Genomic DNA, 16,163 nt, shown 5'->3' with positions numbered 1-16,163 from the left:
GAGGTGCAGGATCTGGAGAGGTGAGCAGGCTCAAGTAGGGGCCTATCTAAATTAAGCAGAATGAGGCACATCTGGGATGCAGACCAAGATCCTCACTAGAATCCAAGAAGTGTGGTCACTAGGCAGCTCATTTGGGAATAAGAGTTAGATTAAAATCCCTACCAACTCCTTAGGATAAACTTTGAGTCACGAGTAACTTCTTGGAATTCCAGTGTTTTGCATACAGAAAGGTTTCTGACAAGGAGAGGAGGAGGAACACATGGAAGAACTTCAGAAAAGATCCATGCAGAACAGCACATAACTATGCATTCATTTGATTGGAAGAATAATAACAATCAAAATTCACGTTATTACAAGAATTAATGTACCATGTGAGATCGGGATCCTGCTGCCTTGCTACCGCCACTGTTGTTTTAGGGACAAAGATACTTCTGAAACTGAGCTTCAAAAAATGGTGCATCTGAACACAAATATGGACAGGCAGGACACAAGTACACAAACAAATTTGCCTGCAAAGCTAAACTCATAACACCAGAACAAGGTAAAGAAACCAGACTGCTGGTTTTCTGTCTCATTGCCACTGGCTGCAAAAGTAAGGGATGGGAGTCCATCCTTCTCTTGGTTTGTTCAAGGGGAAAAGCTGAAAACACTACACCAACAAAACCTCAGGTAGACACAAACACCCTGTACTGTGGATCCTGCTCTTCTGAAAAACATCTCAGCACTCAAGGCTCCATTTTTGTATAAAATCAGGGGCTTTCTGTTCAAGAGCTCAAAAGACCTGCCTTTTTAAGGTTACAGTAGGCATTAAGAATAGAATCTGCATGCAAGCTCTGCTGTGAGAAAGGAAGGCACCACTTGTAGTGTCTCTTGCTCTGTCCAGTTACTGAAGTAGAGGAACATCTGCAAATGCACTGGAGTCAGATTACTGTGGAAATAAAAATGATGCTTTTGTTACTTTGCTCAAAGATTGAGTTTAGAAATGGCTCTTTTGGTAAATAAACCTAGGGGTAATCTAGAAGGTAATGTTATTGCAAAACAAACCTAAAATACAGTTTTTCCACATTTCAGTAATGATTTAGAAACACGTGGAATAAAGTTCATATTTGCTGTTTTTCATGTACAAAATATTGCTTAACAAATAATAGCCAAGTGGCAACTGTAGGAGATCAGAAACCTCTCTGAGCACTCCTGAAGCTCGGTGTGTTTTCCAAAGCTTGAAAGAATATAAAGTCTTTTCGCACATTCAGTACACTGATGGTTTGAAGTGTCCATCTGAATTACAGATGTACAATAAAATAAAAAGTAAACCACCTCTAAACCCCATTCAAAGAAGCATCTACTGGTTCAGAAGCTACCCTAATTTTGATGCAAAATGAGAGCACTGAATAAATTCCAAAAGCTGCTCAGTGTTTTTTAGATCCACGCAGAGAACTGATAGAATATGCTCTATATTAGGGTTAGAAATCCCCGTCAAAATTCAGTTTGTCATTGCACTGATGTTCTTTTAGAAAGAGAAATATGAGAAAAAAATTATTTAATCAACTAATTAAACCAACAAAAGCTGGTTAGTTGCATTCATACTTTAAACAGAGAAATAACACCTTTCAATTTTTTTGCCGTATAACTAAAAAATTAGGGTTACATTTTTCTACACTAAGATACAGAAATTTCACATTTTCATAACTTTTCAGGATATGGTTCAAAGCATAAATGCTTATTATTTTCTCACCTTGTCCTGTTTCTCCCATGTCCACATTTTCACTGAGATTTTGACACTGTGTTTTTGAAATAACCTTTGTGTTTTCCACCAAGCATGGTAGTTTCAAAAGGGAAGGTTCCTTGGAGGCTGAAGTCCATGTAGCTTGACCTCTCATTTGATTTACTCTTGAACAAGAACCAAGGTCTAAAAAATTGAAGTATAGTGGAGTTTTCTCAGCTTTTTTATCTGAGGTTGAAAGATCAAAGGATGACTTTCCACTTATGTTTACTAAATTTCCAGATGTTCTCATGGGTAAAGAGCATGATTCTTTCAGGTGACCCTCAGCAAACTTCCTTCCTGGAACTGTACTGTTCAGCAAGTCTTTTTTCTCTTTTAACAATGTGTTATTTGTTGAATTATTAATCTCCAGGGAATGTCCACTTTTGATGGAGTGTATCTGAGTATCATCGTTAACTTTTTTGCATGGAGTTAGTTTATCTGTACCAGCTCTATCTGTTGGGGTTTTTTTATGAGCAATTTCAAGACCATCAGCCTTTACTGGAGGTGTGGTTTCAGCATTGAATGTGCTTGTATTTGTAGCATTCCCTGTTTGTTTAGTAGTGTCTTGTTCAGGCTGCTTGCTGGGCATGTCACCTGCATTTATTCCTCGTTCAGTTTTTGGGGGGCATAAACTGAAAGTAGCTAAGGCAGACATATTGTCACTGTGTTCTTTCACAGTGTCATCACCACTTGCATTATCACAATACACAGCTGGTAGATTTTGAGCATCAGTTGCTGGAACTCCACTGCTCCCCAGTGCACCATTTGTGTTTATGTTTCTGGCATCATTTCTGTCTTCAGCATCTGCATGTATCTGTTTAAGAGGAAGTTTAGGGAAACCACTCCAATTTAAGTTTTTTTCTGTTCTATGTAATCTGTTGCCCACATAATTGTCACTGGTCAGCAAGCTACATTTTTGGTATTCTGTTTGAGAACTTTCTTTAGTGTAAGGCAGGATGCCAAAACTTAACTCCTTGGCTTGATGGTCACCTGTACTTCTCTCACACAGAGAGTTCTTCTCAGTGCAAAGAACCACTTCAGGCTCAGGACTGAGTGCTTCAGGTGTAAGGACACTTTTGCTGTGTTGTATGGTGTCTGATTTTGTGTCTGCCTTAGCAGAAGTTGATTCAGCTGTAGCATTGCACAGTTCTTGCTTGCTGGAGTTGGTCTCCTGATTCCCATTTTTCTTGTCAGCACCTACAGGCTCAGTACTGTCTAAAAAGGCTTTTCTCTGTGTGTGGCCTCCTGCCAATGGCTCAGTGCTGGCCTGTGGCTTTTGTTCTAAATTTGTGTTGTTTTCATCGAGTAACATTCTCTGTGTTGTTCCTGGATTTTCTGCCTCTTTGCTCCCAGTGACATGCATTTCCGAGTTCTGTCCTTGGGTAATTAAATCAGTATCTGTGCAGAGGGTATTCCTGGGAGAAGCCTCCCTTTGCTTTTCTTCACAAGCACTAGCAACATTAATTTCATCCTTAGAACTGTTTTCAAGATCTTGTAAATCTGTAGGGTTGGTAAATGATAACCCAGAGGTTATGTAATGCTTTATTTTTACAGTTTATAATTTCCAAAGAGATGGACTCAAGATTAATATTGATACTGATTTTTCTTATCTTATATTCCACATACAAGCCTAACAAAAAGTTACTGAAGATAAGTATTGCACTATGGTAGCTTGCAAAATATTTATAAACTGATAAAACAGAAAATATATTAACATTCTGTATATTTTAGATATGGCTTATAGTTGAAATAGTTCTCAACTGGTATCTGTCAGCCTTATTATTGAAAGGGGTCTTCATAATGAAACTATAACATTATTTCATAATAATGTGAGTCTATATAAAGTTTAAGCCACTCATTACTACTGCAACTGTATTTGTCTTTATTTTTGAAAGTGGCATTTTTAACTAAATGGAAAACAAAGCCAAAATAGCTGTTTCAGGGACACACCAAAAGCAACATGCTGGGACTTGATAGTAGTGGGCCATTTCAATACCAGAAGGGTGTTTTCCAAGAGATGCATTGAAGGCTGTGAGCACTGATCCTTTAAACCAGTCACTTTGCAGTTAATAAGCTCTTAAACTTCTGCTTATCTTTGCTACGTTTTAGAGACTGAGCATTAGAGACTAAGTACATTTCCTTTAGGTGGCTTCAAAAAATTACTTACTGGAGTTACAGAGTGCTTTGTACAGATTGTGATAGGTATTGTTGTATTATCCACATGAGCAGACCTTCCCTGCCCTGTGCAGCACAACCACTCTCAGCCTTTTTCATAGTCTTGTGGGAAAGGGAAGGTCATTGGTTTTGCTTTCAAACATTTCTATACACGTTACAGTTCTTCCTAAGCCCTGTTCCCTTCTGAACAAAGCACACAGAACATTGCAACAGCCTGAGGGCTTAGAGCACACAGACCCTTCTCAATGTCCCAGGGCAGCCACTGGAAGTACTGGTGAATTTATCATAGATGAGCACTACTCACACCAAGAATTTTCCTGTTGTTAGTACAAAATCACTTAACTCAGGATTCGATCATTCTCATCGTGCACTGTACCTGCAAACATTTATCCTTCCTTCAACAATACTACTTATCTCTGCTATCCATGTGAGGTTATTACTTTGTTCTGTCTGTAATTCCTCAGTGTTTGAAGAGTGCTCTCTTGTGTTTTTTACTTCAGTTTCTTCTTCATGTCCACAATTACCATATTTTCTTATTACAGATTGTATAAACTCATTTTCTTTCTGAATAGACTGTATTTCACTGTCTTTTGATTGTTCTTGACCACTCTGGCATAAGAAGGAACAAACAATTATACGTATTTTAATAATTTAATACACTCACTGATTAGATCTAAAGTTCAGGACTTTGACTTAAAATTAATTTTACAATTCTGCTGGAAAACAAAGACCACTCACCTGAAGTGTAAAAAGTTAATGTTAATAAGAAGGAAATAAAAAAGCAGACTAATACCTTAGAAGAGTAGGAAAGAAATTAAGTCCTGCTATTACAGTCCACAAAGTTACAAAGACTGACAGAATTTCTCAGTGGAAGGAATATGTGTTGTGCATGTGCTGACTGGATCATTCCCTCTCTCTGATGGCCAAATCAGTGACCTGCTCAGTAATTCCATGCAGGAAAAGCCTGCAGGATTGCTGTTGACACCCAACACATGTGCATACACACACCTATTAGCACCATTTTTTCTAACAAACCACCTAGGACTTTTAACTTAATTTCACAAGCAAATAAGGCTCATGAATTTGCAATCCTTGTAATGCAGTTCCTCATTCCCTCCCAGGTGGCTTTTTAACCCAAATTTGAGTCAAATTCAACAGGAGTAGAAGCCTGCAGGATGCACCTACATCACTGTCTAAATCCACTACTGCACCTGTATTTGTGTATTTTTGAAAGCTACAGTCAACAAAGCTCTGTGAAAACTAGGAGCTGAATAGTGAAGAAACAACTTAATAAAACCCCACCAAAATAAAAGGGAAAGGAGATGCATCTTTTATCATCAACTGTCCAGCAGCTGAAGACAGGAGCACGTGCTGGCTCCTGCCCTAAAGACAGGATGTAAAAGTAGGCACGTGTGGGAGGCAGCTTAGTCACAAAAGATGTGAGAAAAAGCTGAGGATACTTGGGTGAGTGGAGGTGTTGCAGAGGGAAGGCTGGGATGTGGGAGGGGGTTACAAGTCCTGTGCTTGGGCACTGGATGTGTGGGGAGGACAGAGTGTATTGCAAAATGGAGGGAGGCACGTGGACAGCACTGGTAAAAATGGGACTACTGCAGTGGTGGCAGAGTAGGTGATGCAGAACACAAATCTGCAAGAAACAGCTTTATACAGGTCACAGAAACATCCTGATGCTCCCAGCTTTGCTGATGTGGGGGAAGGAGTCATCATGGTGAATAGAGCAGGGTCCTAATATAGTTCTCCTCAACCAAATACTCCAGCTTCAAATTGAAGTTTCAGTTGAAATTTCTTCCTCTTTTCCTCATCTTTTATTATCAGCTTCCCTGTCATTCTGATTTGGAAATTGTATGTACTACATCTTTTTATTTTCTAAATTTTTCTTCTTTGCTCTGTATAGCCTTGGCACCATATTTTCAAGCTTTTTGAACACACATACTAGAAATTTCCTTTTTATTTCAGGAAAACTGTAACTCTTTTATAATCTTTTGCTTCTAGGAGCTGTTTCCTTAGACAGAAACACCAAACACCACAGTATAACTCTTTTGTACAGTTATAAAACAGCTACTGCAGTGGAACTTACCACATTTGTTGGTATGGGCTGAACTGCTGAATGCATCTGAAATAAACAGGATAAAGAAAGGCATAAAGGCTACATGATTCCTATCCAGATTTTCAGATGAGTCAAATAAACCTACTTTTCAATAACTTCAAATGGCCATTCAGCCCTGCAAAAACAGGTCCAAGATGCATAAACTAAAATACCTAAATATCAAAACTATTAAACCTGGATTTTAACTTTTTGCCTGTGATTTAGTAAAATCTAAATAAGTAACATACATATACCTAAGATGACCTTTCCCTCAACAGATTATTTCATACTAGGAAATTCAAAACCTGCTCAAAACCAGATCCCCCTGTACATATACACACAAAAGAATTACAGCAGCCCATTAGTAGGTGTAGCCCTATTCTCTGTTGGTGCACAGCTGTATTACAAGTCATATTAAACTAAATGTGAAGCATGGTAAGGTTAAATTAAATTGCAATCCAAGTCTGTAATGAGGTCTGATATTGTATCTTTCTTTTAAAAAGGCCCTTTGCTTAATTACTATTCCAGAGGTGATCGGTATGAAGAAGTTTACGTACATTCTAAGTTTCGTGCTCCACAAATAATTGCAGGGATTTCAGATTGCACTAGGTGTAAAAATAAATATATGCATATTTCCTTACGACACCTGGAACCACAGTCAAGATCTAAATCACAGCCAACCCCTTTCCCTTTTATGTTTCACTACACACTGACTCATCACTGATACCAGGTGGAATTCCACAAATCAGTACAATCAATATGATCTGCTGCAGCTCCTGTAATTTCTTGGCAGCGTCCCACTGGAGATTTGACTCAGTCCAGCCTGCCTAGCTTTGGAAATCTAATGATTGTACAACACAAAGTGGTGTGGCAATTTGCCATAAGGTAGTGTAAGATGTATATTTAGAAGACATCTCAGACTTTTTTTCCATTTATGAGCATAGCTTTAAGCTTTTCTGCTTTCAACCCCACAGTGTTATCTTAGTAAGCACAAGCACTGCTTATCATGAACAACTGATTGCATTGATTCTGCATCCTAAACAGAACTGATATTTTGTTTTCATTCAAGGAATCAATGATTTTTAAAAGTTACACCCTTTGCATTATACCTCATAGAGTTCATACAGCTTTGGCACAATGAGTAAGTCTAACTTCCCTTGCATTATTAAGCACAAAGCAGCAGATATGCTTCTGTGTGTGCTTGAGTATGAGCTATAAACATACATTGTGAAGAAATTTATTTTAAGTTCTTTCAAATTCTAAAATATTTTTGCAGTTTGTAGTTTTACTGACAATTAATAGACTAATTCTAAAAAAAATAATCTGTCTTTTCAGTCCTAGTGTCTTCCTATTTTCCTCAATACTGAAAGCAAAATCGTATACTTGAAAATGAGTTTTCTCTTCTTTGAAGGGTAAATCATTATTTGGATGGAAAAGTTAATGAAAAAAAGGATATAACCAATATTCAACAGAACAAGAGAATACACTCATTGCACAGGGAAAGGTTTTTATGGCTTCTGATTCTTCCTGGTTTTTTCAATTTTATAAAAGGCTGGAATACAAATTTGCAATCCAGTTTAATCATGGGATAACACAGAGCTGCAGGGCTCTTCCTTTCATCCCAAAAGACCATCTTCATGTGCTTAACCACTAACTGACTTCTCATATGTGCTCTGAATCCAGAGCTGAACATGGACTTGGTTCACCCAGCAATGCAAGCTCAATCCTAGTTGAACCTGCACCACATAAAACAGTCTTTCACCTCCTATATCCATCACCTGTTGAGTTTGCTGTGCCTTTTAAAGGCTCTAAGTGACATAAAGGTTGGAGTTTTTAAACTAAAATTAGAACTTCTATAACCTGCATATTGATTAAAAAGAATCTTCTGATTTGAGAAAATCAGAATGCATGCAAAATATGTCTGTGAAATAGGATTTAGTGAAGATGGGCTGTTTAAGATAACTGTATGAATAAATTTATTAATGAAGTAATATCTCAGGTTTCTATGATATAAGCACCTCTCTGTATGAAAGGGGAACATTCTCTGGGTACAGTAAATTTTAATGGTATTTTGGATCATTGATAAATATCACAGATAAATTTTTAGGTTTAGCAATGTCAAAGGAAGATCAGTGGACATGACAGACAAGATTATAAAAACTGTCATATCTCTTATTCTCTCAAATTTTTAGAGACATGGATGGTACTGCAGCTGGTAGAGACACTTACCTGCAGATCTTCCACTTGCTCAGAATGCTGATTTCCCTGAGGAGGATGATAATCTTCAAGATGTCCATGAAGTCCTTTAAGGGAATTCAGCTCATTTTTAATAGTATCTATTTCTCTTCTCATGTTTTCCTCCTGTAATAATTGAGAGTACACAGAGCACAAACATTTTACTGCATGTGCAGATATGTAAACCAGCATTTACAATGGTATCAACAGCTCAGAAAATTAAAGTAAATCCTTAAAAGAAAGTATAGATGCTGAGGAATTTCTTTGTACAAAGTAATTGAGCTCTTTAATTCAAACCAAATTTTTAAGCACATTTCCATTACAGATTATACCTTTTATTAACTGGGTTTGGGTTTTTCCCCCACCATTTATTGCAAGTAGCAACACTCAAAATAAGTAAGATTTGTATTTGTAGCTTTCTTCCTTTTTTGGCTCAAAGATAAACATGATGGTCAACATTCATTCTCTACCTACACTGTCAGGAAACTACAACAGCAAATAATTTGCCTGGCACTTTACTTCTTTAAATAGCCTCAAGTATCCAATGCTTCTTCAGTGAATATGTCACAATTAAATTTCTGTATTTAGGACAAGCAGGATGGTCCAAAACACAAGTTTTAAGAAGGGTAATTTTACAGAAATACCTTCACTTCATTTACAAAGATCTCCAGAGCAGTGTCTAATGTTAACTTTACCAGTGATGCTGCTATACTTTAAGAGATCAAATTTCTAGTTAGCCATAGCAGAAATACAAAAACGGGAAAAAAAAAGTCTTCTAAAGAATAGGTGCAAACATTCCTGAGAAATAAGCAGGGCAGATCCCGTGTCTATACATGAAACTATGGTATAAAACTCTCCAAGGAATCAGGGACATCAAATTCTCTGAGGGAACTGAGCAGCAGAACAGTTTAGTTATTTTGTAGCCTCATGGTTGCAGCCATCTCCATAGTGGCTGCACTCAAATGAGTTAGCCCTAGACAACAGGATTACAAGGACAACTTTGCATTATTTCCCCACAACTTCCCTGGAAATCCATCTACCAAAATCAAAACCTTTCTGGCAGAAGGTGCCAAATACATAGAAATAAAAAAGACAGACTATTAAACAAATGCTGCTTAGAGTCTGGTTTCCACACACTAAGCAGATCTTGTCTTATTGAAGAGGTATTAATCTTTCCTACTTGTAAACAAGCATTTATTATTGCAGACAATTTTTACAGCTACAGTGTTTTGCTAATTGTTTTGGATTAAATAATTACAGAAGTACTCTTTAGAAGTAATGAAGTTGTAGAAAGAATGTCAAATTGAAGACAAATTATTGTTTAGGTGTAGACAGAAGTGAATTCACTGAGAGGACATACAAGACATACACCTTTTCTTATCCCCTTTCACCCTCAGTCCACACTGAAGAATTCCTGTCAAATCAGAACTGCAGGAAGAGCACTGACCTTTTAGAGCACAGAAGTCAACCTAAATCTACCTTTAAAAAATACTCATCTCTAGAAGAATCTGTGTTACTGGAAAAGAAAATGGTTTTATTGTATTATTTCTGCAATATTTTCTTGGCTTTTAGGAATTGCCTGAAATGCTTGATGACTATTTCAAAAACCTTTTAATACTCTAACATTTAATTTAATAAACCTACATCTTTTTTCCAAGTTCTTAGTGCTTTCTCATGCTCATTCTGAAGATTAAGGAACTTTTCTTCATTTTCCTTTGCCTTCTCCCTTTGCAGCTCATTATCTCTTTCAAGGGCCTGCAATAAAATTAATTATCCAAAAAATAATCAATACCACATTAATGAATTTTGATGTGTTTTATGTTGCTTGGACCTTTGCTTCTAACATGCTGGAAGTGCCATACAGATCAGTGATAATGTGCTATCTCAACAATAATTTTCATAAATTAACAGAAAGGTGCTTATAGTTTAGCTAACAGGAAACAGGGGGAGGTTATGAAAAAAGAAATGGCTATAAAAGGGTATAAAAACACTTGCCATTATTCAGTTTCACTGCATAAGTTTTAATGTTCTGAAAAAGTAATATAAAGTCAGGAGATGAGAAATATGAAATGTAGCATATCTAGACCTGCTGTACCTAAAGGAAAAAACTACTGTATACTGAAAGAAAAAAATTATTTTTCTGAACAGTTTTTCTGTCCTAAATTGTTTATTAGCCTCTCTTATAAACCGTATAGTCTTTATATTCTAAAACATATCTACTGGAACATGAAGTATACATCTGATTATCCTTTAATTTATTTTTATTAGATCACTGACATAGGAGTGCACTGAAATAACAGTAATACTAAGTTTTATACAATCATAACTGTACTTGCAACATTTTGGGGTTAACTCTTTCAGCTTTACTGTGATAAATCAAAGCAAGCTTGTGTAAACCAACAGTGTCTTCACACGCATTTCAGGTACTCTTGGAATTTTTATCCTATCACATTTTTATAGCAAACAATATGGAAGATAAAAGACTCACTGCATCCATGACCTACTATATACTTGATAATGTAAACACAACTTTAATGCATGCAGCTATATGGCCAGCTACATATTTATGACTCGGCTGAGCTTCTTTGAAAGTCCACTTGAAAAATGTTAAGTTACAGAGGCAAGACTCCAAAGCAATTCGTTTTTACTAAATCTTTTACCTAAAAATGAGTCTACTTGGTTCACTTGGCATCAGTTTTAAAATGCCTGCGTTAATTTAGCTACACTATTAATAAAAATATGTCTTACAGATATTAACACTGGGAAAATTCAAACTACCTTGCACTTCTGTACACTTGGGAGAAGTTCTGTGTAAGAACACAATGGACCTTCTTTGACAGATTATACAATTAAAAAGATGAGACAATTCAACAATACATAGCCTGAATAATCACACTCTGATGTAGCATCTTTCATCCTGTTGTATAAACAAGGAGTCCAAGACCTCCTCTCTTGGATAAACCCTGCTCTTAACTCCAAGGATGCTTTTACTTGCATCTCAAATGCAACCTCCTCAAAGATGGAATATCATGGTTATTCACAACAAAGCTCTTAGGGCAAAATACCTGAACTGATCATATGTTAAAGCTACTCGTACAGAGAGGGGGGGACACCTGAATTCCTGGCATTCTCAAGTATTCTGTTATCTGGTAAAGAGTTGTAAGTTGTTTTTCTGAAGTCATAATGGCATTGGCATCCTAGCACTGGGTATGCATAGGCAGAATGAGAAAGGATCCTTTGGAATATGACCTTGCAAGTGTTCTGTCATCTTAAGCCTAAAAATAAATGGTCATTTCTTGTGAGTATAAGAATAAAAATATTTCCATGGGACTGTACAATCACTCCTTTCGTTTTTGGGTTATGCTGAAGAAATTTTTTTGCTCGATGAGCAAGGCCCACAGATTTGACAGGGAAGTGGAACAGAGCAGAAGAATAGTACATAAGCTTTAGATCCCATTTATCATATTGAGGCTCTAGACCAGATGAAATCAATTGTTCCCAAATTGGCGTGAAAGTGCATAGACATTCAAGTTATATGTTCAGCTCCCTATTTTTTAAGTTCCATTTGATGTTTTAAAAAAGTGACAATGCAAAATAAGATGCTAACTTTGTCTCATTCCCTGGAATATCCTGGTAATTGTATCAAACTGTCAGCCAAACAAGTAGCTATAAAAAAGCAACAATATTTTATGACCACTGTTTTAACTGAAAGACAGACACTTCTGATAAATCAAAACAATCCCATGAGTTCATCTGGAAGGAACAAGAACCTGTCACGTTCACTTTTAATATCACACTGGATTTACATCATGCTGTTTAAGGGAATCACTGCATTTTATGCATGTATTTATAATGTTTACAAAAAAATACATCTATTAAAACATCTAGCCACTTTTATGTCTCCAAATGTGTTCTCATGAAAGCTTATCACTCATATGTGCTTTTATAAATGTTATGAATCCTTTAATTCCCATTCTCAAGTGAGAACATCTTGGTTTTGAGAATGCACAGAATCATCTCACAAAACTCAACTGGGATCAAATCTTGGCTGAACTTAAGTGACACAGTGGAGCCTAAGAAGGAATATTTACATCAAGCTAAGCATCAAACCAAGAACCTCTTATTAGTTATCCATGTCTTGTAACACCAATTTCATCTAAAGTACTTATGCCTGCAAGAAATTACCTTTGAAGGCTGCACTGAAGCTTTGGTGATTAGCAATGGTTTGTGCTGTATTTGGAACAGCAGGAAACAGTAATAACTCCCCAATCTAAATTAAACAGACCCAAACCAAAGCAGGGTCTCTAATCAGAATTAGTATAATCACAATCAGATATCAATTTTTGGCCTGAACAGGCTGCACAACAGAGACTTGCACTCAATTCATACCTTAACAAGAAGAAAACAAGCTATACTTGTAGACATTTATGTGCAGTCTTCAAAGGGAAGATTCACAGAAACCATTTACAGTTTTAGCTGGAGATTTAAGTCACACTATAAACTTTATCTGAGAGGGGAAACAATAGCTCAGAAATACTATTAGAAAAAAGCACTTTTAGAATACACCTGCTATTCAGTAATGCTGACACAAAGATTCTAAAGGGCTCCCATATTATGTAAGTCATCATCAGTGAGGTTATATACCAATTAAATTATCTTGAGCTGCTGGTTTAATTTACAAAGTAATTTCAATGATCTTGAAAAATAAAAAGCACATTACCTTCTTACTCTACCAGAAAACAGTACTGTATGAACAGCAAGGAATCCAGCTGTTTCTCTGGACCCAACATATAAATAAGAGAAGTTACAGAAAATCCTGCTGCTTTAGGCAATTCTACAGCCAAGGGACTGTTCAATTAATCTTTTAATTCCTAGAGAAATTTTAGCTAGTTTCTGATGGAGAACATAGCTCACCTTTAACCTTACTTGTTTAATCAAAATGCAAAAGTGCTATATTTGTGGCATAAGGCAAAATACTTACAACTATTAAAAATCAAAGTAAGACTCATGGGAAGTTAATCTTATTTAAAATTAGCACAGAAGCATTTACTTAGAAACAAAAGTATACATGCAGACTGGAAGTTTAATTTGAAATTAACTGTCTTAATTCAAAACCTTGGCCTCAAAGGCCAAAGAATGGAACAGCTGTGGTCATGCACGGACAAATACTAGATAATAATTATTAACAGACCAATTAATGGTTGTACTTGAACTCTGCATGGCACATCTGGTGGGAACAGATATGACCTTAATCTTTAGTGCACCGTGGGCCAATCTGCTGCTGAAATGTAGAATCCAAACTGTTCTGAGCTACTTTTATGTGCTGAAAGAGGAGCTAAGGAGTGCTGGAACTCCCCACTCTCCATGTGACCATTTACCACCTTTAGAATAAATGTGACACCAGACAGCACAGCAAGAAAGGGCCAAGGATATGCTCTTTCTTAGGCCCTCTGCTCTAATAAAACTGAGGGCAAGCACTAGCTATGACTGAAAATCTGAAATTTGAAGTGTTTTCCAGACATTTATACCAATATGCAAATTACAAGGAAAAAAAAAAGTCATAAAATAATTTGATTTCAAAATACTCGAAAGCAAGCCCAAAGATGTTTTGGTTTTACCCTCCAGAAGTGGCTGCTAGGAATGGCAACCATGATTTACTTTTGGGAGAGAAGTAAAAGAGGGAAACCACAGCCTGTGCTTCAAGGTTCATGCTGACAGTTAAGGAGCTGAGGGAGCAATGGAAGTGAGGTCAAAAGTTCTGAAAAGCACACAGATGTCTTTAACAGCCCTGAACTTAAAAATTACATAAAGGATAGTAGCAGCTTGTCTAATCAAGAAAAATCTGACCTGATATTCCTCTTTCAGTGCATTTAATTCACTTTCCATTCTGGCATTCGTTTGGGTTATTCGCTGAAGGAGCTCCTGCACACACTGGAGAGAGCTGAGAATTTCCTTGTCAATACAAACAGAAGAGGATATATCAAGATTTTTGTTTCTAGAGTTTAAACATTAATGTGTGTCTTTTAGATTATTTTTTGTTTCTGTCAGTGTTTACAAAATCAGGCATATAAAAAAACACTCCAAAATCAGCACTGGGGAAGAGTTTGTAGGGAGGAATCAGAACAACACCCAGTTTTTCTGGTCTTTTGCCTTGGAGAAGACAACATTATTACGACTTACTATGACTTACTCTTTTTCAGAGGATTTTCTTATAATTAAAATGAAATCCACTAATAGTTTAAACACACTTCAGTGCAAATCTGAATAAAATATATCAAATCAAACCCCACTATGAGTTCAATTCAGGACAGAGTAATTTTATGTCACCATATCTCAGTTGTGAAAAATATGGAAAATCCCAAAGAAATTACTCCAGTAATGGATTACCCTTATGTGACATTATTCTGTATCTCCTGAATTAAACCCTAATAGATGTGAACTATCACATATTAGCCTTGCATCACATGGTGCAAGTATATCAGATTTTGCTGTCACTGTGTGAATTTTTGTGGCACCTTCATCAAGAAGGTATATTGTTACTTCATGAAGAGTGAATTCTAAAAAAAGAGCCACCCATAATGAGTTGATTAGTGCCATGCATTTACAAACCCATGGGTGCTGCTAAGTGTGTTGCAGTTAGTTGAAAACTGAGAGGGGGAGTCATTTTGTATCAAACACTACAGAACACATTCCCAGAGTTTCAAAGACAAGAGTGAATGATCCAGACAAGGCAATCTCTACTCCCTAAAGAACAGTTACAGCAGTTGCTAAAAGAAGAGCTGCCCAGGAAAAAAACACTGAGTTTCAGACAGAAGGCAGTCTTGAATGTGCTCAGAGGCTTCAAAATACATTGAGAGCAACATATTATTAAAACAAACACTTTCACATACTTGCCAAGTGCTTTCAAATTACTCTATTTTTGGTTCTATTGGATACATAGAAACAGCTGTCTACTAAAAAAAAACCAAAACATTATTTTGAGTGTGCTCATTGTTTTTCATGCATGTATACTCTTATGCAGGAATAAATATTTTTGCACTGAGCCTTACTTAATGTTTGCTTTAATTTTACATGTAGAAAACTGAACTGCAGAGCTGTGGAGTGTCATTTGACAGGTCAGTGGCAGAGTTGGCCATGATTTTTAAATCTAGTACAGTGTTCACCCAACTAGACCAGATTGCTTCTCTGTACACAGTTCAGTGCAAATCAGCTACAATTTAGACAGCGTTTCCAGCCTCAGCCCAAGAACCACTGAAGCCAACGTTTCAGCTGACCCAGATGGTGAATTATTAGTGCTCCATAACACAGAAATCCATGTCTTCTAACCCAAGCTCTTGGAGAAAACACAAAGTGTATCTCTACACCAGAGCCCTCCCCAGTCTCACAGCAAACTCCTCCATATGTTAAAACTAACCTACCAAACCAACCCCAGCAATTCACAGCGAACAAAACAGAGACACAAAGCAGAGTCCTCCTCTTAGATAACACATATCAAATATGCATGTGAATTATGCTACATGCATCTCCACAGAAATGCTTTTAGTGCATTCAGGGCTGTGAGAGTAATGAGGCCTGAATTTGTCTCTCTTTTTTTTTTTTTCCCCTGTGTTTATTGGCAAGTGTTTTTTTTAAAAAAACAGGGTTTTACAGACTGGAAGAGTGCTGCTGGATGAGCCTCCAGTGTGTACACAAGCAAGCTACTGCTTTTGTCCTTCCCTGAGAACAAGAATGAGACACTTCCCTGACATGTTCCCTGTAGACTGGAAACTCTACAACTGCTCAAGAAAAGAAAAAAAAACAACCACCCTTTTTAGGCTTAATATTCTGCAAAGCAGTGTATTATGCTGTTATTGCAGGAAACAAAGGGGTTTTTGTTGTGTTTGATAC

The 16,163-nt window shown here is 36.8% G+C and overlaps 1 protein-coding gene across 8 annotated transcripts in view; it reads right to left on the bottom strand.

The window, feature by feature from the left end:
- CCDC73 (coiled-coil domain containing 73) overlaps positions 1 to 16,163 on the bottom strand; it is a 63,539-nt gene that overhangs the window by 5,132 nt on the left and 42,244 nt on the right. For 7 of the 8 annotated variants that reach the window (XM_027663303.1, XM_027663304.1, XM_027663297.1 and 4 more), the window contains 6 exons: positions 14,124 to 14,228; positions 9,921 to 10,031; positions 8,271 to 8,402; positions 6,033 to 6,068; positions 4,378 to 4,546; positions 1,733 to 3,262 (listed from right to left, as the gene is read on the bottom strand). In XM_027663303.1, coding sequence (XP_027519104.1) covers positions 1,733 to 3,262; positions 4,378 to 4,546; positions 6,033 to 6,068; positions 8,271 to 8,402; positions 9,921 to 10,031; positions 14,124 to 14,228 — 2,083 coding nt within the window. The remainder of the gene's footprint in view (positions 1 to 1,732; positions 3,263 to 4,377; positions 4,547 to 6,032; positions 6,069 to 8,270; positions 8,403 to 9,920; positions 10,032 to 14,123; positions 14,229 to 16,163) is intronic. The other variant, XM_027663300.1, reaches the window with a different exon arrangement.

The sequence above is a fragment of the Corapipo altera genome, unplaced genomic scaffold, assembly GCF_003945725.1.
Source record: "Corapipo altera isolate COAL_440 unplaced genomic scaffold, ASM394572v1 100, whole genome shotgun sequence".
In the NCBI taxonomy this organism is placed as follows: domain Eukaryota; kingdom Metazoa; phylum Chordata; class Aves; order Passeriformes; family Pipridae; genus Corapipo; species Corapipo altera.
Note: the sequence above shows the minus strand (reverse complement) of the source record. Positions and strands in the feature narration are given on the sequence as shown.